The 23,477-nt window shown below is 41.1% G+C and overlaps 1 protein-coding gene across 3 annotated transcripts in view; it reads left to right on the forward strand.

The window, feature by feature from the left end:
* The window catches only part of fgf13a (fibroblast growth factor 13a), a 483,723-nt gene that overhangs the window by 398,234 nt on the left and 62,012 nt on the right, over positions 1-23,477 (forward strand). For all 3 annotated transcript variants that reach the window (XM_063061170.1, XM_063061171.1, XM_063061172.1), the window contains one exon: positions 15,512-15,615. In XM_063061170.1, coding sequence (XP_062917240.1) covers positions 15,512-15,615 — 104 coding nt within the window. The remainder of the gene's footprint in view (positions 1-15,511; positions 15,616-23,477) is intronic.

Consider the following 23,477-nt stretch of genomic DNA (forward strand, 5'->3'; position numbering starts at 1 on the left):
GATTAATCAAAGCATCAAAAGTTATGAGAAGAAGGCAGGAGAATGGGGTTGAAAGGGATAATAAATCAGTCATGATGGAATGGTGGAGTAGATTTGATAGACTGTGTGGTCTAATTCTGTTCCTATGCCTTATGGTCTCTTGGTCTTATAGATGGTTTGAAGGACCTTTTTCTGTGCTGCAGTGTTCAATGCCTCTTTGTGTCCCTGGTCTGAGTAATTCCTGAGGTGTAAAGTAAAGACTGTTATTAAAGCTTGTCGGATTGAGCAGGAATAGAGAGAAGTGTAGGAGCAATTTATTGCTAAAGTTGTTGAGTCATAGAACAGTGCGAACAGAATTTAATTAACCTTTACTTTTGTTTTTTAGCCTAATTATTTTCCTTGATGAAAATCAATCTTTGCTGTCCCAGAGCAGGCTGCCACGATGACACTGCCAAACCCTGTGCTCTGGGGAGCTGCTTATCTGGGACGTTGAACTGGTGTTGGCTTCTCAAGTAAAAAGCCATAGTAATTGGATCAGTGAATAGTGGGGTGAATGGATGCTCGAAATCCAAGATTCAGCTCTGCCCAGGCATGACCTGTTCAAGAAAGAAATGCATTTTGGGTCATCAGCTGACCCAGAATGCTCTTCTCCCACTGTGGCCTGTGGGAGGGAATTGAGGGAAAGAAATGAGGGAGAGGGTAAGGATAGGAATGCAGAGAATTGAGGGAGAGGGTGGGAATGGGAATGGAGAGATTTGAGAGAGAGGATGAGGATGGGAATGGTAGAAATTGAGGGTGAAGATTGAGGATGGGAATGAAGGAAATTGAGGGACAAGGTGAGGATGGTGGTTCTGGAGAATTGGGAGGGAAGGAGTAATAGTTTAAGACCTTATTCCCTGGAGCATAGGAGATTGAGAGGAGAATTGATAGAGGTGTACAAATTATCAAGGGTACAGACTGGGTAAACTACAGTTGAATGAGACTACAACCAGAGGTCATGGCTTAAGGGTGAAAGGTGAAACGTTTAAGGGGAACATGAGGGGAAACTTCTTCACTCAAAGGGTGGTGAGAGTAGAACAATCTGCCAGCATAAGTAGATCTGGGTTCAACTGGAGTGCCACAACAGTCTGAATTTGTCTGTACATTCCTTCCCATGACTGTGTGGGTTTCCTCCAGATGCCCCCACCCACCCATCCAGCATTCCCTCCAGATGTCCCCACCCACCCATCCAGCATCCCCTCCAGATGTCCCCACCCACCCATCCAGCATCCTCTCCAGATGCCCCCACCCACCCATCCAGCATCCCCTCCAGATGTCCCCACCCACCCATCCAGCATCCTCTCCAGATGCCCCCACCCACCCATTCATCATTCTCTTTGAGTTTCTACCATCTGGCAGGGGAGTCCAATGTATAAAAACAAGAACAGTCAGGATGGGAAGCAGTTTCTTCCCTCAGGCCATTAGGCTTCTGAACCCACTGTCGCATTGCATTCAAAGTGTCACTGGTTAATCTAATATATGCACTTTATTTTGTTTATTTATGCATTGTAGATTTTATCCTTACTCTGTTATGTGTACTATTGTGCTTTACACCTTGGTCTGTAGAAACGTAGTCTCATTTGATGGTATAGATGTATGTAGTTAAATGACAATAAACTTGACTTGACGTCCTCTTTCAGCCCAAAGACGTACCGGTTAGTAGGTTAATTGGTCATTGTGATTGGGCTGGAATTAACAGGTGGGTTTGAGGATGCTGCTGCTCTTTGGACCAGCAGAGCCTGCTGCAGGATAATTTACAAGAAGTTTGGAAGTATACGAGTGGGAAGGATATAGAGGGTGTGGGGTGATGGGAATGGGCATAACAACATTTTGTCACAAATTAGTGAGCCAAAGAGTCTGACTCTGTGCTGTCGTGTTCCATGACTCTGTTTGGTCCCTAAACAGAGAATGACCAAATTAAAGTGAGGTAGTAACGAGACAAGTAACACATACACAAAAACATGGCGTACTTGTTTCCACTGAGGATATACATAATGCACATTAGGACCAGGAGAGGCCACTTGGCCCATCCAGCCTGTTCCACCCTTCAATAAGTATGTCTTAATGCATTCTGTCTCCCTCCAGTAACCCAGTTCTTGTCATCTTTATGAATTTTTATTTAGGGATATAGTGTAGAACCAGCTTTTCTGGCCCAACAGGAAAACAAGACTACAGCGATATTTGGCCTATGGGTTTCTGATGTACTGAATGTGCTAACTTGAGGAGCTGAGATACAGTTAGTTAATCCAATGGCCAAGTGAAGAGTCCATCATCCCTTGCTGGACACTAATGAAGATGAAAATATTAGAGTGATGTGGAGAGGATGTTTCCTATAGTGGGGGAGTCTAGGACCAGAGGGTGCAGCCTCAGAATAGAGTGATGTCCATTTAGAAGAGAAATGAGAAGAAATTCTTTAGCCAGCGAGTGGTGATTCTGTGGAATTCATTGCCACAAACGGCTGTGGAGGCTAAGTCATTGAATATATTTAAAGCGGAGGTTGATAGGTTCTTGATTAGTTAGAGCCAAAGTTCCCTCTAACTTGTAATGAGCAGTGTGCTCAAAAATTTTGTGCTATGCAACTTTTTGCATGGTGACAACATGTGCGCACTGAATTTTATATACATACAGAGGTATTCATTTTAACAGCTAGCAAAACACTGCCAATAAGAACATTGAAACATTGATTTCCTCTGGGTTTGATTGTTTTCGCTCTCGTTCATCTGCACTCTCACAAAACATATGTAGCAGGCCTATAGTGGGTAATGAAAGATTTCTCACCAGAGCTTTTGCAATTTGCTTGCTAAATGACGCTTTAAAACATTTCCAAATACCACTCCACTTCTTCCCACTTGCAAATTCTCCAGCAATTTTTGCATCATGACAATACACACAGGTAACTCCAGTTTCTGTATTGTACGTAAGTATTTGTCATTACTGCACATTCCTGATCTCATGAGCTTTTGGTGTAGCAGTTTCTCCTGCTTCATTAAGCAATTCCGCTTTAAACAAACGAGCAGTTATTAAGCGTCACATCCTTCGCTTCTTTGAAATTAGACATAGAAAATCAATAACTTCTTCAATAAAAATGGTATAATTAAGCCCGTTGTCAACAGCTTCCACATCAGAAATCAGAAAAGGAAATGTGATTGTTTACGATCGTGAGATATACTTCACAGGCCAACAAGGTAAAGGTTGGCAACCTTTCATGCACTGTTTAAATCTCTTTGTGCGCTAGTGCCAAAAGATGTGAATGCATGCACCTTAGAGGGAACATCTCTCAGGGCATGAAAGGTTACGAGGAGAAGGCAGGAGAATAGGATTGAGAGGGATAATATATCAGCCATGATGGAATGGCAGAGCAGACTTGGTGGGCAGAATGGCTTAAACCTGCTCCTCTGTCTTATGGTCTAAGATTTGGGCAGGTCATGGATTGATTGGACGGTTTCAGCTGTGACTGTTCCAGGCAATGAGACCATGAAACAGGCTAGAATATTGTACCTAAAACACTGTAAAGTCTCAAGAGGCAATAAAATGTCCTTTGTTGGTATATGTTGACATACATACTGATAATCTCCTGTGATGTACCCGTGCACAACTACATATTGATTAAATAACAGCACGCGCTCCGGAAATGGCTTTCACATTGGTGGGGGGGGGGGGAGAAGAGAGAGAGAGAGAGAGAGAGAGAGAGAGAGAGAGAGAGAGAGAGAGAGAGAAGAGAGAGAGAGAGAGAGCGCACGCGCAATGGGTCATAATGGTGAAGCACCTTCAATTACTCCAAAAGACTGAGGTTTGGTAAAATACTGAAAGGCTTTTATTCGCTGTACAATACGACCTCCACAGTGAGTGTCTGCCCCTGGACTGAGGGGGAGGGGCAAGGCGAACACCCTTATACAGGACTCTGTGGGAGGAGCCACAGGGGCAGTCAGCAGAGGGGTGTGCCCAGACAGGTAACCGAGTTACAACAGATATACATGGTTTACCACAAATGGGTGAGCAGTTCATCAGATGTTATTAGTCTCTTCGTTTCCTTCAATGCTTTTTCACATCTTTCTGGCTATTCCCACTTCGCTCCTGTTTGTAACAGTGAGTTCAATGGATGCACTAAGTGCGATGTTACTCCACTATTTAAGAAGGGTGGAAGGCAGCAGAAAGGAAACCATAAACCTGCTAGCCGGACATCAGTGGTTGGGAAGTTGTTGGAATCGATTGTTTAGGATGAGATTACAGAGTACCTGGAGGCACATGACAAGATGGGCCAAAACCAGCACGGATTCCTGAAAGGAAAATCCTGCCTGACTAACCTACTGCAATTCTTTGAGGAAATTGCAAGCAGGGTAGACAAAGGAGATGCAGTAGATATGCTGTACTTGGATTTTCAGAAGGCCTCTGTCAAGGTGCTGCACATGAGGCTGCTTAGCAAGGTAAGAGCTCATGGAATTACAGGGAAGTTACTAGCATGGGTGGAGCATTGGCTGATCGGCACAAAACAGAGTGGGAATGAAGGGATCCTATTCTGGCTGGGTTGGTGTTGGGACGGCGGCTTTTTACGATGTATGGCAATGATTTGGACTATGGGATTAATGGATTTGTGGCCAAATTTGCCAATGATACAAAGATAGGTGGAGGAGTGGATAGTGTTGAGGAAATAGAGAGCCTGCAGAAAGACTTAGATAGTTTAGGGGAATGGGCAAAGAAGTGGCAAATGAAATACAATGTTGGAAAGTGTATGGTCATGCACTTTGGTGGAGGAAATAAACAGGCAGATTATTATCTAGATGGGGAGTGAATTCAAGATGCAGAAATGCAAAGGGACTTGGGAGTCCTTGTGCAGGATACCCTAAAGGTTAACCTCCAGGTTGAGTTGGTGATGAAGAAGAAGGTGAATGCAATGTTGGCATTCATTTCTAGAGGTATAGAATATAAGAGCAGGGATGTGATGTTGAGTCTCTATAAGGCACTCATGAGACCACACTTGGAGTATTCTGTGCAGTTTTGGGCTCCTTATTTTAGAAAGGATATATTGACATTGGAGAGGGTTCAGAGAAGGTTCACAAGAATGATTCCAGGAATGAAAGGGTTACCATATGAGGAACATCTGGCAGCTCTTGAGCTGTATTCCCTGGAGTTCAGGAGAGTGAGGGGGGGATCTCATAGAAACATTCCAAATGTTGAAAGGACTGAACAGATTAGATATGGCAAAGTTATTTCCCATGGTAGTGGATTCTAAGGCAAGAGGGCACGACTTCAGGATTGAAGGACGTCCACTTAGAACAGAGATGAGGAGAAATTACTTTAGTCAGAGGGTGGTAAATCTGTGGAATTTGTTACCACAAGTGGCTGTGGAGGCCAAGTCACTGGGTGCATTTAAGGCAGAGATAGATAGGTTCTTGATTAGCCAGGGCATCAAAGAGTATGGGGGAAGGCAGAGTATTGAGGATGACTAGAAGAATTGGATCAGCCCATGATTGAATGACGGAGCAGACTTGATGGGCCAAATGGCCTGCTTCTGCTCCTATATCTTATGGTCTTATGGTCTTAAGAAGCAGAGGAGCTTTTTTTGCTCCTCTGCGTTGTTCATATTACAACACAGTTCCACCCTCTCGATACACAGCTCCCAGCCTTCATTGGCACTATCAAATTCACCAATTTCCCCAACTGAAGCTATCGCCATGTTATTATCACTTTAAGTTCAGCGTGTCTTTCACTGTGTACTACGCTGTATTCACGCCTTTGTTTGTGTCTGTGAGGGCTTTCCTGTGCTGTTTAACTCTCATTCTTTTATTGTTTTGTCTCGTACCTGTCAGCACATTTTGTGATATTTTCTGACATTCAGGTTCGTACTCGTCACCAATTTGTTGTGTCTCTGCACAACTACAGTGCCTATAAAATATATTCACACCACCACCCCCCCACCGCCCAGAAGTTTTCATGTTTTATTTTTAGTTCACAACATTGAATCACAGTGGATTTAATTTGGCTTTTCTGACACTGATCAACAGAAAAAGCCTCTTTCGTGTCAAAGTGAAAACAGATCTCTACAAAGTGATCTAAATTAATTACAAATATATAACACAAAATAATTGATTGCCTAAGTATTTACCCCCTTTATTATGACACACCAAATCATCACTGGTGCAGCCAGTTGATTTTGGAAGTCACATAATTAGTTAAATGGAGATACGTTTTTGGAGACCTGTGTGCAGTCAAAGTATTTCAATTGACTGTAGTAAATGTACGCCTGTGTCTGGAAGGTCCAACTGCTGGTAAGTCAATTTCTTGGCAAAATCTACAACATGAAGACAAAAGAGCACTCCAAGGAACTCTGGAAAAAAGTTTATTGAAAAGCACAGGTCAGGAGATGGATACAAGAAAATTTCCAAGTCACTGAATCTCCTTTGGAATACAGTTAAGTCAATCATCAAGAAATGGAAAGAATATGGCACAGCTGTAAATCTGTTTACATTAACGATCTGGAACTATATTAATGATCTGGTAGAGGAGACCAAGTGTAGTGTACCTAAGTTTGCTGATGATACTAAATTGAGTGGAAAAACAAATTGTGCAGAGGATATGGAGAGTCTGCAGAGAGATATAGATAGGTTAAGTGAGTGAACAACGGTCTGGCAGATGGAGTACAATGTTGGTAAATGCACTGTTGGCCACTTTAGAAGGAAAAATGAAAGAGCAGATTATTACTTAAATATTTAAAAAAATTGCAGCCCGCTGCTATGCAAAGGGACTTGGGAGTGTTTGTGCATGAATCACAAAAGTTTGGTTTGCAGGAGCAGCAGGCTATCGAGATGGCAAATAGAATGTTGGTCTTCATTGCTAGAGGGATTGAATTTAAGAGTAGGGAGGTTATACTGCAACTGCACAGGGTACTGGTGAGGCCACAACTGGAGTACTGCGTGCAGTTCTGGTCTCCTTACTTGAGGAAGGATATACTGGTTTTGGAGGCAGTGCAGAGGAGGTTCACCAGGTTGATTCCAGAGATGAGGGGTTAGACTATGAGGAGAGATTGAGTCACCTGGGACTGTACTCACTGGAATTCAGAAGAATGAGAGGAGATCTTATTAAAACATGTAAAATTATGAAAAGTATAGATAAGATAGAGACAGGAAAGTTGTTCCCATTGGTAGGTGAGTCTAGAACTAGGAGGCATAGCCTCAATATTTGAACATAGAACATAGAATAGTACAGCACAGTACAGGCCCTTCAGCCCACAATGTTGTGCCGACCCTCAAACCCTGCCTCCCATATAAGCCTCCACCTTAAATTCCTCCATATACCTGTCTAGTAGTCTCTTAAACTTCACTAGTGTATCTGCCTCCACCACTGACTCAGGCAGTGCATTCCACACACCAGCCACTCTCTGAGTTAAAAACCCTCCTCTAATATCCCCCTTGAACTTCCCACCCCTTACCTTAAAGCCATGTCCCATGAGGGAGTAAATTTAGGACAGAGATGAGGAAGAACTACTTTTCCTAGAGAATGGTGAATCTGTGGAATTCTCTACTTAATGAGGGCTACATCAGTATATTTAAGACAAGGTTGGATAGATTTTTGCATAGCAGAGGAATGAAGGGTTATGGGGAAAAGGTGGAGATGGCCAGATCGGCCATAATCTTATTGAATGGCGGGGCAGTCTTGAAGAGTCAGGTGGCCTTCTCCTGCTTCTATTTCTTATGTTCTGCCCAGCAGGCCATCCTCAAAAACAACTCTGGAGGAGATGCAGGCTTCAGTGGCTGAGATGGAAGAGACTGCATATACACCAACTGTTGCCTGGGTACTTCACCAGTCTCAGCTTTATGGGAGAGTGGCAAAGAGAAAGTCACTGTTGAAAAACTCACATGAAATCTCAGCAAGAGTTTGCCAGGAGGCATGTGGGAGACTGAAGTCAGCTGGAAGAAGGTTCTATGGTCTGATGAATCCAAAATTGAGCTTTTTGGCTATCAGACTAAACGATCTGTTTGGCATAAGCTAAACATCGCATATCATCAAAAACACACCAATCCCTACTGTGAAGCATGGTGTTGGCTGCATCATGCGGTGGGGATGCTTCACTGCAGCAGGCTCTGGAAGGCTTGTGAAGGTAGAGGGTAAAATGAATGCAGCAAAATACAGGGAAATCCTGGAGGAAAACCTGATGCAGTCTGCAAGAGAACTGCAACGTGGTACAAGATTTGTTTTCCAGCAAGACAATGACCCCAAGCATAAAGCCAAAGCTACACAGGAATGGCTTAAAAGCAACAAAGTTAATGTCCTGGATTGGGCAAGTCAGAGTCCAGACTTCATCCAATTGAGAATTTGTGGCTGGACTTGAAAAGAGCTGTTCACTCATGATCCCCATGCAATCTGACAAAGCTTGAGAAGTTTTGTAAAGAGTGGGGAAAAATTACTGTGTTCAAATGTGCTAAGCTGATAGAGACCTATCCACACAGACTCGAGGCTGTAATTGTTGTCAAAGGTGCATCTACTAAATACTGACTTGAAGGTGGTGAATACTTATGCAATCAATTATTTTGTGTTTTATATTTGTAATTAATTTAGATCACTTTGTAGAGATCTGTTTTCACTTTGACACGAAAAAGTCCTTTTGATCAGTGTCAAAAAAATGAAATTAAATTCACTGTGGGTCAATGTTGTAAGACAACAAAACATGAGAAAGTAAGGAGGCATGAGATCCAAGGGGACTTTGCTTTGTAGATCTAGAACTGGCTTGCACACAGAAGGCAAAGAGTGGTTGTAGACAGGTCATATTCCACATGGAGGTCAGTGACCTGGTGTACCTCAGGGATCTGTTCTAGGACCCTCACTCTTCGTGATTTTTATAAATCACCTGGATGAAGAAGTGGAGGGATGGGTTAGTAAATTTGCAGATGACATAAAGATTGGGGATGTTGTGGATAGTGTGGAGGGCTGTCAGAGGTTACAGCGGGACATTGATAGGATGTAAAGCTGGGCTGAGAAATGGCAGATGGAGTTCAACCCAGATAAGTGTGAGGTGGTTCATTTTGGTAGGTCAAATATGATGGCAGAATATAGTATTAATGGTAAGACTCTTGGCATTGTGGAGGATCAGAGGGATCTTGGGGTCCGAGTCCATAGGACACTCTTAGCTGCTATGCAGGTTGACTCTGTGGTTAAGAAGGCATATGGTGTATTGGCCTTCATCAATCGTGGGATTGAGTTTAGGAGCCAAGAGATTATGTTGCAGCTAAATAAGACACTGGTCAGACCCCACTTGCAGTACTGTGCTCTGTTCTGGTCGCCTCACTACAGGAAGGATGTGGAAATCATAGAAAGGGTGCAGAGGAGATTTACAAGGATGTTGCCTGGATTGGGGAGCATGCCGTAGGAGAATAGGTTGAGTGAACTCGGCCTTTTCTCCTTGGAGCGACAGAGGATGAGAGGTGACCTGATAGAGGTGTGTAAGATGATAAGAGGCATTGATCATGTGGATAGTCAGAGGGTTTTTCCCAGGGCTGAAATGGCTAGAATGAGAGGGCACAGTTTTAAGGTGCTTGGAAGTAGGTACAGAGGAGATGTCAGGGTTAAGTTTTTTACGCAGAGAGTGGTGAGTGTATGGAATGGGCTGCTGGCGGCAGTGGTGGAAGCGGATACGATAGGGTCTTTTAAGAGACTGCTGAATAGGTACATAGAACTTAGAAAATTAGAGGGCTATGAGTAAGCCTAGGTCATTTCTAAGGTAAGGACAGCTTTGTGGGCCGAAGGGTCTGTATTGTGCTGTAGGTTTTCTATGTTTCTATGAAAACTTTCAAGGGGGGGTGAATACTGTTTATAGGCACTGTACATATCAATTAAATAAAAGCACACATGCAAGGAGTAGCTTTAACTGGTGTATTCACATTGCAGCGAGAGAGTGAGAGAAAACAATGCATGTGCATAAACAACAGATCAATCTGAAATGCTATGTTGGTGGGGAGGGTCATTGCTGTAAAAGAAATGGATACATTGCAGATGCTGGAAATCTTGAACAACACACATAAATTGCTGAAAGGAATCAACAAGTCAGACAGCATCTATGGAGGGGAATAAACAGTCAACATTTCAGTCCAAGGCCCTTCATCAGGACTGGAAAGGAAGGGAGAAGATACCAGAATTAGAAGGTGGGGTTGGGAAGGAGTGCAAACTGGCAGGTGATAGGTGAGACCAGGTGAGGGAGGAGCAGTGAAGTTACAGACTGGGAGGTGATAGGTGGAGAGGTAAAGGGTTGAAGAACAAATCTGATAGGACAGGAGAGTGGACCATGGGTAAAAAAGGTAGGAAGTTAAGAGGAGAGGAACCAGAGGGATGTGATGGGCAGGTGAGGAGAAGAGAAGAGGGAAGAGGGTAACCAAAGTGGGGAATGGAATAATAGAGCAGGAAGGGGGAGAAATTACTAGAAGTTAGAGAAATCAATGTTCATGCCATCAGGTTGAAGGCTACTCAGACAAAATATGAGGTGTTGCTCATCCAACCTGAGTGTGGCCTCATCATGGCAATAGTGGAGGCCATGGGTGGACACGGAATGAGAATGGGAAGTTAAATTGAAATGGGTTACCACCAGGAAATTCCATCTTTGTGGCAGACAGAGCAAAGGTACCCAATGAGATGGTCCTCCAATCTGTGTCTGGAATCACCGATGTTGAGGAAGCCACAGTAGGAGCACTGAACACAGATGATCCTAGAATCTACTTCTACCCTGATTCACATCATGAGTTTTGCTTTTGAAATTTGAAGGCCTATCTTAGCAACATTCTTTGCCTGCTATAATTCCTGGATTGTGTGTTCAGTGAAGAGAGCAGAGGATAAATTTCTACCTTCTCTTGCCTGGCTCAGACAAGTTAGAAAGGCATTAAAGCACCAGACGACTTTGTCACTCAAATCCAGGGGAAATAGGCAGTTTATCAAGCCGAGGACCAGTCTGGCTTGCTGCCCTGTGCAGCTTTTAGCTGGCAGTCTGGTCAGCGAGCAAGGAAGGTCTGAGCAATAAACACAAAATGGATATTTTATAACTCATCATGGTTGAGTGAGAGTTCTGCCTCCTGATTAAGTGAGGAGAATTTGCATTTCTATCATGTTTCTCTTGACCTCTGGAGGTCCCAACATGATTTACAGTCGATTTTTTTGAAGTGTATTCACTGCTGTAATGTTCTGACCCATCTCAGAGATCAGTACAAAGGGGCAATCAAAACGTCCAAACATTTGTTAGAACACTGACATTTTTTCACTAAACTGTTTCTTCCATGTTCAAGTGCAAGTGCAAGTTCAGTTTATTGTCATTCAACTGTACACATGTACACCGTCAAACTAAACAATGTTCATCCTGACCAAGGTGCACAACACAGTACATAGAACTCACACAATTATACCACAAATAATCTAATCTAATGGCTCCGTCTGTCTAAGTAGACAACGGATGCACCCGGTTTTCCGGGGCGCAGACCTGGATGATGAATATGAAGAGCCTGGGCTGCCCAGACATCAAGATCCCCCTCTCAGCCTCGCGGATGTGGTCTGAAGGAATGTGAAGCGGTACATTTGGCATCAGCTTGGCTGCAGGAGCTGCCGGGAGGTGACGTGATACATCATCCAACCGCCTTAGGGGCTCCACTCCGGATTTGTGTAGGATTTACTCCTGAGCCTCCTCTTCTCCAGAAAATACCCACAAGGCAGTGGAATCCGTAACCCTGGATAGGGGCCCATACCGGGTACTGTCAGCCGGAGCCAGCTGAGCCCGGGACTCGTGTAAGGCAGGGTCGTCACCCCCTGTAGTAGTGACATATGGAGCCACTTCCCACTACCTAACTCGGCGGTGGGGGGGGGTGGCGGGGCGCATAACTACCACAAATAAATTAACAAATAACAAGGTGCATATACGATACAAGTTGTTAGCAGTGTGGGATGGTCATGAAAACTGACAGCACATCACAGGTACCTCTGGTACAGGAAGTGCATTGTGGATCAATTTGCTTCAAACTTCACCGAGAAGTGAACAAGAAGGAAACAAGAAAGACTGCATAACACACAACCCCCTCACTGCAGCCAGAAAGCTGATTTTCATAGCTGTAGCTCCATTTCCTTGTTAAATCCCTTGGTGTGATATTTGATTCCACCTTTAAGTTTGACAAGCAACTTAATGCAGTAGTAAAAGCCAGTTTTTTCCAGCTTCGTACTAAGTAGTTTCTCTCTTCCAAAGATCTCGAGAAAGTCATCCACGCCCTTATATCCTCCCGCTTGGACTACTCCAACTCCCTGTATACTGGGATTAGTCAGTCGTCCCAGTCCGGTCTGTAACTGGTTCAGAACGCCGCAGCCAGGCTCCTGACAGGTGCCCGGAAGAGGGACCACATTACTTCTACCCTGGCCTCTCTCCACTGGCTGCCAGTACGGTCCATAATTGATTTTAAGGTTCTCCTGTTTGTTTATAAAGCCCTAAATGGGCTGGATTCCCCTTGTATCACAGATCTTCTAACCCCTTATTCTACTTCCAGGTCCCTCAGGCCGGCTGACTTGGGGCTCCTGGCTGTCCCGCGATCTAAACTTAAGCTCAGGGGTGACCATGCCTTTGCTGTTGTAGCCCCTAGTGGAACAGCATTCCCCTCCCGATCAGATCTGCCCCCTCCATCGACTCTTTTAAATCCAGGATCAAAACTTACTTTTATTCACTAGTGTTTGAATCCCCCTGATGCGGCTGATTTTTGGCTTGTGCCTAGGCCCTTGCATTGTTTATTTTGTGCCTATAAGCTGTTTGCCTTGTTGGTTATGTCTGTGTTTCTCGTATTCGTGATTTTAGCTTTTCCGCTCTGATCTGTACAGCACTTCGGTCAATGTGGGTTGTTTTTAAATGTGCTATATAAATAAATTTGACTTGACATTCACACGGTAGCACAGTGCTTTTCGGTGCCAGCAGTCAGGGTTCAATCCCTGCTGCTGTCTGTAACACGTTTGTATATTCTCCACGTGACTGTGTGCGTTTCCGCTGGGTGCTCTGGATTCCTCCCACATTGCAAAAATATACCAGTTAGAGTTGGTCAGTTCTGGAAAGGCTATGTTAGAGCAGGAAGCATGGAGACACTGCTGGCACAGCCTCCGAATGTGTTGGTTGTTCACACTAATGATGCTTTTCTTCCTTTCTTTTTCAATCTTTTTATTAGTTTCATAAAAATAAACATAACATGGTAATGGTACAAAGTTATTGGAATTAATTGTTATAATTAGCATAAGTAATTATAAAGCTAGTTGACACTTAAATGATAAAACTCCCAATCATATAGGATACAGATGAACTATATAAAACATTAAAAAAATCTAAAAAAACTCATGAAAAAAGAAAAAAAATTATAACCCCTCCAAAAATACTAATCTAAACAGAATTAATCAAGTAAACTAAAAAAAGACATGGGCTGTTTTGTAACATCATAAAAAAAGAGAAAACCTTAGTGTTGACTCCATTCCTTTCAACCAACGCTACAGAGAAGTAAAATAAGTTTGGAAATAGTCAAATTACATCATATAAAAATGTTGAATAAATGGCCTCCAAGCCTTTTCGAATTTAATAGAGGGGTCATAAACAACACTTCTAATTTTTTCCAAATTTAAACACAGCATAGTTTGAGAAAACCAATGAAATGTGGTAGGAGGATTAATCTCTTTCCAATTCAGCAAAATGGATCTTCTAGCCATTAAAGTAAGAAATGCAATCATCCGACGAGCTGAAGAGGTTAAATGATTTGACTCTATCATTGGTAACCCAAAAATAACAATAATTGGGTGAGGTTGTAAGTCTATATTCAAAACTGTTGAGATAATGTCAAAAATATCTTTCCAATATTTTTCCAACAAAGGACATGACCAAAACATGCAAGTTAAAGAAGCTATCTCAGAATGATATCTATCACATATAGGATTTATATAAGAGTAATAACGAGGTAATTTATCTTTGGACATACGAGCCCTGTGCACTACTTTAAACTGTATCAACGCATGTTTAGCACATATAGAGGATGAATTAACTAATTGAAGAAATTTTTCCCATTTTTCAATCAGTACAGTAATCTTAAGTTCTCTTTCCCAATCAGTCTTAATTTTATTAGATACATCAGGACATAAATTCATAATTGTATTGTAAATAATTGCTACAGCAGCTTTCTGAAAAAGATTTAAATCTAAATTTTTTTCCAAAATATCCATTGGATATAAATTTGGAAAATTAAGAGAAACAGTAATTTAAAAGTTTCTAACCTGTAGATATTTTAAAAAGTGTGATCTAGGCAAATTATATTTATTAGATAGTTGTTCGAAGGACATAAAACAATTATCCAAAAATAAATCACAAAATCGTACTATACCTTTGATTTTCCAATCTAAATAAGCTTGATCCATAGTGGAAGGTTGAAAAAAAGAAATTAGATATAATAGGACTTGCTAAAATAAATTGGTTCAACCCAAAAAATTTTCAAAATTGAAACTATATACGTAAAGAATGTTTAACTATTGGGTTATTCATTTGTTTATACAATGAACTTGGTTCAAGAGCCTGATGGTTGAAGGGTAATAACTGTTCCCAAACTGAAAGTCATTCAAGATTGATTAATGTCATTTCCATTAAACAAATGTAAAGAAGAACAAAATATTTGTTACTCTGGATCTGATGCAACACAAAAAAAATAAGATAAGGAACAAAATAATGATATTAAAAAGAAATAAATACACATGCATAAGAGAGCATATACCTAGATTGAGTGTATGTCCATAAAGTGACATTCGGCACAGGAGTGTCTGTACACATGGTGACCGACAGGAAATGATAATGTAATGGTGGTTGGGGGTGTGGAGGGGAGGGTTAGGGGGTCATCATGATTAAAGGAAAATGTATCAAATTGACCCTGAGGGGGTAAATGGTTAAAAAATGGATAAAGAGGGGAAAAAACTGCCATTCTGCTTTGTAATACTAATTGGGAACACCACGCTTGGTCTCTGTGTGGTAGTACTCAAATGCCAGATCCTTCAAAGGGACAATGATCCAAACAGAGACCTCACACTACAGCAACACTCTACAGGCCAGAGAAAGAAGGCTGGGGAGGCCACTTGGTCCCTCGAGTTTGTCCTACCATTCTGTAAAATGGCTAATCTCTCTACTCCATTTGTTATTATTTTATTTCATTTCAAGATTCTGCACAATAACTGGCCTTCCAGACCACCTTCAAGAACTCTTCACCTCATGTGCCAGATATTCATTCTTTATTGATTTTTTATTATTAGTAGTAGTAGTAGTATTTTCTTCTCTTTCTTTTTGAATTTTCACAGTTTGTTTTTTTTGCACATTATACATTGTGTTTCTTTGTATTTATTAAGTATGTCCACTAGAAAATGAATCTCAGGGTTGTATATGGTAACGTGTATGTACTTTGATAATAAATTTACTTTGAACTTTGTTTAAGAGATTACTGGTTGATTTCTCAGACAGAATTTTCTCTTTCCACAGCTTTATTCAACCTCATACCGGTGGGTCTTCGTGTTGTTGCCATCCAAGGTGTGAAAACAGGTCTCTACCTGGCAATGAACAACGAGGGTTACCTTTACACATCAGTAAGTACTGAACACAGATGAATACATTAGCTTACCTTAGGAAACTGTTTAATGCACTAAATGGACTCACTGTAATTGAAATAGGCTTACAGTTAAGGTTTTTATTTCTCATAGATTGACATGACTGTCTTTTCAGCTCAGAATAATAATTACAATTTGTTAATCTACACGAGAAAGATGTGCCATTACTCTGTCCATTACCATTTCCTTCAAGATGTCATTCATCAGCTGCTGGGAAATTATTTGCCTTCAGTCACATTTTTGTTTCCACGGTACCAGTTTTCAATGAACCTGAATATCTTTGATCACATTTACTCCGAACTGCAGATCTCCCCAGCCTCTATGTGATTTTTTTGGTAATGTTTCTTCCATGAATGCAGACGCAAAGGGCTTGATAAATTTCTCTGCCATTTCCTTATTCCCCGGTCTAACTTCTCCAGTCTCCGTGTGTAAGGTACCCAAGCTAACTTTAGCTGATCATTTCCTTTTTTATTATAGAGGACATTCACCAGGGTGCTGCCTGGATTAGAGAGCATGTCTGATGAGGACAGGTTGAGTGAGCAGGGCTTTCCTCTTTGGAGCGAAAGAGGGTGAGAGGTGACATGATAGAGGTGTACAAGATGATAACAGGCATAGATCGAGTGGACAGCGGCACTTTTTTCCCTGGATAGAAATACAAGGCACACAATATTAAGGTGATTGAAGAAAATTATAGGGGGTGTCAGAGGTAAGTATTTTATACAGAGACTGGTGGGTGTATGGAATGTACTGCCAGGAGTGGTGGTAGAGGCCGATACATTAGGGACATTTTATGACACTCTTAGATAAGCACATGGATGATAGAAAAATGGAGGGGTAAGTGGGAGGGAAACAGTACAGTAAATAATAAACAGCTCACTGTCCTAGTAACAAGACCTTGGTGCTGACAGGGTATTCATTAGTCTCACAGCCTGAGGGAAGGAACTGTTCCCAGTTTGGCAGTCCCAGTCCTGATGCTCCTGTACTTCCTTCTTGACAGCAGTGGGTCAAAGAGATTTTGGGATGGATGGTTGGGATCCTCCACAATGCTTTGGGCTCTTTGTCTGCAACGTTTCCGGTAAGTGTCACAAGTAGTGGGGGTGGGAGACCCCGCTGATCCTCTCAGTGGTTTTCACTGTCCTCTGTAGGGTCTTGTAATCTGACGCTTTGCAGCTTCTGTACCACACTGTGATGCAGCCAGACGGGACACTCTTGATGCTCCTTTAGGAAGATGTTCAGATTGTGACGAGGAGCCTTGTACGCATCAGTCTCCTAAGAAGGGTAGATGCTGCTGTGCCTTTTCGACAACAAATAACATCAAAAGTACCCATATGAAAATGACACATTTCGCATTTGACCATAAGTCATGGGAACAGAATTAGACCATTTGCCCCATCGAGTCAGCTCTACCATTCCACCATGGCTGATTTGTTATTCCTCTCAACCCCATTTCCTTGCCTTCTTTCTATAACATTTGATACCCTGTCTAATCAAGAATCTATCAACCTCCACTTTAAATATATCCAATGTCTTGGCCTCCACTGCCACCTGCAACAATGAATTCCACAGATTCACCACACTCCGGCTAAAGAAATTCCTCCTCATCTCCATTCTAAATGGATGTCCCTCTATTCTGAGGCTGTGCCTAGATTCCCTCCCTATGGGAAACATCCTCTCCACATCAACTGTATCTAGGCCTTTCAATATTTGACAGGAATTTCCACAAATTACCATATTCTACCACATTCTACCACATTCTGAATGTTCAGCCTTGGATAACTTGAACAGGAGTTCCAGGCTGATGGACGTAACCAACAACTTTATCAACTTTTCACAGAAAACTCCCTTCTTCTGTGAAATGTGTCAAGAGATGTAAAGCAGATTTTATATGTTGAATTAATTACAGAATTCAGAATCAGGTTTAGTATCACTGTCGTATATCGAGAAATTTACTGTTTTGCAGAAGCAGTACATTGCAATACATAATAATAAAAAGAACGACAAATTAAAAAGCAAAAAAAAAGAAAAAGAGGAGGTGAGGCAATGTACATGGGTTCATTATCGTTTCTGAAATTTGATGGTGAAAGGGAAGAAGCTGTTCCTGAAATCCTGAATTGAATTGAATTGACTTTATTTCTTACATCCTTCATATACATCAGGAGTAAAAATCTTTATGTTACGTCTCCGTCTAAATATGCAATGTGCAATTTATAGTAATTTATAATAAATAGTGTGTACAACTGGACAGTCAATATAACATAGAAATATAGTTGTGTCAGCGTGAGATAATCAGTCTGGTGGCCTGGTGGAAGAAGCTGTCCCAGAGCCTGTTGGTCCTGGCTTTTATGCTGTGGTACCGTTTCCTGTATGGTAGCAGCTGGAACAGTTTGTGGTTGGGGTGACATGGGTCCCCAATAATCCCTCAGACCCTTTTTACACACATATTTTGGTAAATGTCCTGAATAGAGGGAAGTTCACATCTCTCATACCTAATTGGTGTCACATAACGTTAGTTAATATGAATAGTTACTGGCCCTGTGGTAGGTGTGTGGAACAGGCTGCCAGAGGTGATGGTAGAGGCAGATACATTAGGGACATTTAAGAGACTCTTAGATAGGCACATGGATGATAGAGAAATTGAGGACTATGTGGCAGGGAAGGGTTAAATTGATCTTAGAAAAGGTTAAAAGGTTGGCACAACATCATGGGCCATAACATCTGTCATCACGATCATCAGGTGCCGTGCCCAGTTTGAGCTTTGACTGCCATGGCCCACACACTCCTGTTTCGGGTCAAGTGGATCAATTCATTGGAATTCATTTCCAGTTCTCTGGCTGCTGTCTCCATCATCATTTGTCTTTGTCTTCCTCTTGCTTTCTTCCCTTCAATCTTTCCCATCATTACCGTGCATTCTAACTCCTCTTTCCTAATCACATGTCCAATGAAGTTACGTTACCTTTTCATGATCTCATACATTATTTCTCTTTTTGTGTTTGCTCTGTTCATGACATCCTTGTTAGATATTTGTTTCGTCCATGATATTCTTTGCATCCTCCTCAAAAACCACATCTCTGCTGCTACAATTCGTTTCCTCATGTTACTAGATATTGTCCAACATTCTGAGCCGTATAACATAACTGGATAAACGTAACATTTCAGTACTCTGAGACAGGTTGTCATGCCTAGCTTAGTATTGGTCAGTATACTCTTCATTCTCGTAAAGGTGTCTTTCTTCTATTCTTCTTTTGATGTCCAAGTCGCACCTGCCATCTGATGTCACCCAGCTTCCTAAGTAGAAAAAGTTCTCTACTTGTTTTATGTCTTCCCCATTTATTCTCAGCCTGCAGATAGGATTCTTCTTCTTTTTGGATATCACCATACATTCTGTCTTTTTGTGATTGATAGATCCATTTTTGCACTTTCTTCAACAATTATATCAATTAAGTTTTGTAGTTCTTCCTCTGTACTTGCAATTAACACAGTGTCGTCTGCATATCTGAAATTATTTATGTTTTCACCGCCAACTTTGATTCCCAAGATGTCTCTTATTTTTTGTAATATTGTTTCATAGTCATAGTCGTAGTCATAGTCATAGTCATACTTTATTGATCCCGAGGGATATTTGTTTTCATTACTGTACACATTAAATAAATCGGGGAGAAAACACACCCTTGTCTAATGCCTCTCTTGATTTTTGTAAACTGACTCACTTCTCCATCTATTCTTACAGCGGCAATTTGTTCCCAGTACGGATTTCTGATTAGGCGGAGGTCTTTCGAATCTAGATCTTGAGTTTTCTGTAATATTTCAAATAACTTATTGTGCTTCACTTTATCAAATGCTTTTGTGTAGTCGATAAAACAAACAAACAAATCTTTTTGCACTTGAATAGCTCGTTCTGATAGGATCCTTAACATCAATATTGTGTTTGCTGTACCTTTGTCTTTCACAAAACCACATTGTTCTTTGCCTATTTCAGCTTGTATCTTACTTTTAGCTCTTGTCATCAAAATTCTTAGAAGTATCTTGGTGATATGACTCATTAAACTTGTGGTCCTATGTAATTCACATTCTATTGCTCTAGATTTCTTAGGAAGAGTGATAAATACCGATTCTTTCATCTCTTCTGGTGTTATTCCAGTCTCATAAATGTCATTGATTAAATCAGTAAGTTTTTCAATTCCATAATCTTCAAGGGTGATAATTTGTTCTATTACTGATTCATCAGGACCTGCTGCCTTTCCTTTCTTCATCTTATTTATTGCATTACCAACTTCAGATTTTAAATTACTTGGACCTTCAATGTTTTTCTTAATTTCTGGTTTTTCGCCTCGATCGTCTTCAAACAATTCCTGAATATACTTAGTCCATCTGTTCATAATCTCATCTTTTTCCATGATAATGGTACCGTCCTTTGCTTTCAAACATCCACCTGAAGAACAGAGGAGCTTTTTACCAGCGATATTCTTGATTTGTTGATGTAACCTTTTTGGATCAGTAATAGGGATTCTTTCTATTTGCTCACATTCCTGGTTTAACCATTCTTCTTTGGCTTTTTGACATAAGCTTTTAACTTTTTTATCTAAGGACTTACATTCTATAGAATTTGCTTTCTTCCATTAGATTTCTGATTTCATCTGTCATCCATTTATTCTTTGTGCTTTTTTCTTTTTTAGGGATCACTGACTTTGCTGATTCTACCAAGGCATCCTTTAGAGAGTTAAATTTCAATTCTACATGATTGCTATCATCTTCAACAGATTCTATTTCTAGACTTTGAAATCTATTCTTTACTTCAATTGTAAATTTTTGTCTTAAGTTGGCTTCTTTAATTAATTGCAAATAGTCAAGGGATTGTTCAGGTTTTTGCTTCTTTAGTTTTTTAAGTTTTACTTTCACATGACATACTACTGGGTTATGGTCACTATTACAGTCTATAACATCTGTAGCAAGCAATAATGCAGCATGTTTGGATGCTTTCTACTGCACATCTGTAGAATGATGTGAAATTAGATATCCAGCTCTCTTCAACCTCCTCAGAAAGAGGAGTAGAATGATCTGATCAAGTCCTTGCTCCACTCTTAGCTGTAAAGTCATCGGATTTAAGGCCATTTGTTAGGATGAAAACTATTCATTCAACAGGAACTGGAAGTTGAAGAAGCACGTTTATTGTAAAATTATTTCTACTTGGGTTTGTGGGATTTTCCATGAAAATCTCTCTTCACCCCGTGTGATTTTGTGTAATCAGTACTTATTGAGAACTGTTACAGTTTGACATCGTTGGAATGCACAGATGTAAAGGTTAATGTATTCTGTGTGTGTATTTTTAAATCTAACACCCAAAGTTGTTGAGCTAAAAACATTTTTCAATGACTCTGTAAAGTGATGGAAACATTTCTGATTAATGTTTTCTTATTTATCAGCCATTTTATCAATTTGCAAAAAGAAAATCTACCATTTCTACATTACTCGGTCTAGTTAATTTATAAAGTGTTTCAATGATCTAACGTCTTTGTTATTTGAATGCAGTGTGTGATGGCAAAGACAGTTCAATAGGCTGGGGTTCTTTTTCCATGGAGTGTAGGAGGCTGAAAGATGAGAGTTAACTTAATAGAGAAATACAAGATCTCGCCAAACCTCACCAGTCTTCTTCAACTAGATACATACAATATTATTCCTGACCTCACTCGCCTTCCACACCATATTTGCAATATTATGTTCAGTTCTGGTCAGACTATAGGAAGAATGTGGAAATTTTAGAGCAGAGGGCACAGAGGAGATTTACTAGGATATTGCCTGGATTCGAGAGAATGTGTTAAGAGGATAGGTTGAGTAAGCTAGGGCTTTTCCCTTTGGAGAGAAGGACGGTGAGAAGTGAATTGATGGAGGTGTACAACATGATACGAGGGGTGATTGATAAGTTTGTGGCCTAAGGTGAAAGAGTCAATTTTAGAAAAGCTAGCACATTTATTTTTCAACATAGTCCCCTCCTACATTTACACACTTAGTCCAGTGATCGTGGGGCATACGGATCTTGGACCTCCAGAAAGTGCCCACACAGGGGTGATTGATAAGTTCATAGCCTAAGGTAGAAGGAGATGAATTATACAGCTCTCGTTACATGCAAATGCAGTTCAACTCTTTGAATGGTTATGCAGAAAGTTTGAAGTTAATAACGCATCAGGGGTGATTGATAAGTTCGTGGCCTAAGGTAGAAGGTGATGAGTTATTAACTTCAAACTTTCTGCATGATCACTCAAAGAGTTGAACTGCACATGCATGTGCAGAAGGCCTGACAGTATTCATATTCTGGATAGTTTCTTCAGTCATGGGGGGTGATTTGAGGTGGCTGGAGACTGTCTCTGTGACAGTGAGAGTCTCAGAAAGGACTGACAATGGATATCCACTTGGCCTTTATGGCTAAACACAGCACTGAATGCTTCCATTTTGTTCTTGACACTCGCATACTGGGCCCCATCACAGTGAGAATAGGAATGTTCAGAGACTTCTCCCATAAGTTGCCCATCATTATTTATCAATAACATTATCAAATCAAACTCGTAAAACACAGAACCAATCCTTTGGCCAGCTGACCAATGGTGCTTTAGCAGCTGAGTTTTAAAGGCTTGTCTAGTTTATGTTTGGATGGTATTTTATTGCATTGCTGGGGGTGCCACAGTAGCATAGCAGTTAGAGCGACAGTTTTACAGTTTGGGGCGTCAAAGGTCACAGTTCAATCCCACGTCCTCTATAAGAAAGTTTTTACGTGAGTGCGTGTGTTCTTTTACTTCCCGTGAGTGCGTGTGTTTCCTTTGGGTGCTCCAGTTTCTTCTCACACGTACCGGTTAGTAGGTTAATTGGTCCTTGTAAATTTCCTGTGAGGCTAAGTTTAATCAGGTGGGTCGCTTGGCAGCACAGTTTATTGGACCGGAAGGGTCTGTCCGTGCTGTTTCTCTAAATCAATCAATCAATAATAGATAAGATATTCATTTAAGTTCATCTCATTGCCCACATTTGATCCATATGCCTGTAAATCTTTTCAAACCATGTACAGTGCCTATTGCGAAATATTTAAACCCCCCCCCCCACCCGCCCCAACCCCGGAAGTTTTAATGCTTTGTTGTTTTACAACAGTGAAACACAGTGGATTCAATTTGGCTTTTTTTTTTGATACTGATAACAGAAAAAAACCTCTTTTGTGTCAAGGTGAAAACAGGTCTCCACAAAATGATCTACAGTCATCTATGTTTTCTCATTCTCAGACTGGGAAAAGACTGTGTGCATTCTCCCTATGTATGCCCCTCAGCCCCTCAAGATGTTATACACCTCTCTGGGTTCACTCCTCATTCTTCTACGCTCCAGTGAAAGAAGTTCCAACCTGCTCGGTCCCTCTCCATAATGCAGTCCTTTGAGTCATGGTAACATCCTCATAAACCTTCTCTGCATTCTGTCCAGCTTAATGATACCTTTCCCATAGCATAGTGACAAGAACTGAACACAATATTCCACGTATCTTATCACCAGTGTCTTGTATAGTATGTCTACAGCATAGCATCCCAACTGTCCTGACTGTAGAAGGCCAGTGTGCTGAACATTGTCTTCCCCTCCTTGTCTACCTGTAACACCTCTTCCAGGACCAATGCCATTTCATGTGACGGTTTTGCAAAGTCTTCATCTGATGCATTGAGAATTAGCTTAGATTATCCTGAGGATATAATGTTACTTAGAATATTAATATTGAAATGACCCTCAAGGTAACATATGGTGATATACTATATGTATCTTAATGATAAATTTACTTTACTGTTAATGTCAAAAAGACAGAGGAAATGGTTATCAACTTC

This window comes from Mobula hypostoma, chromosome 10, assembly GCF_963921235.1.
Source record: "Mobula hypostoma chromosome 10, sMobHyp1.1, whole genome shotgun sequence".
Taxonomy (NCBI): Eukaryota; Metazoa; Chordata; class Chondrichthyes; order Myliobatiformes; family Myliobatidae; genus Mobula; species Mobula hypostoma.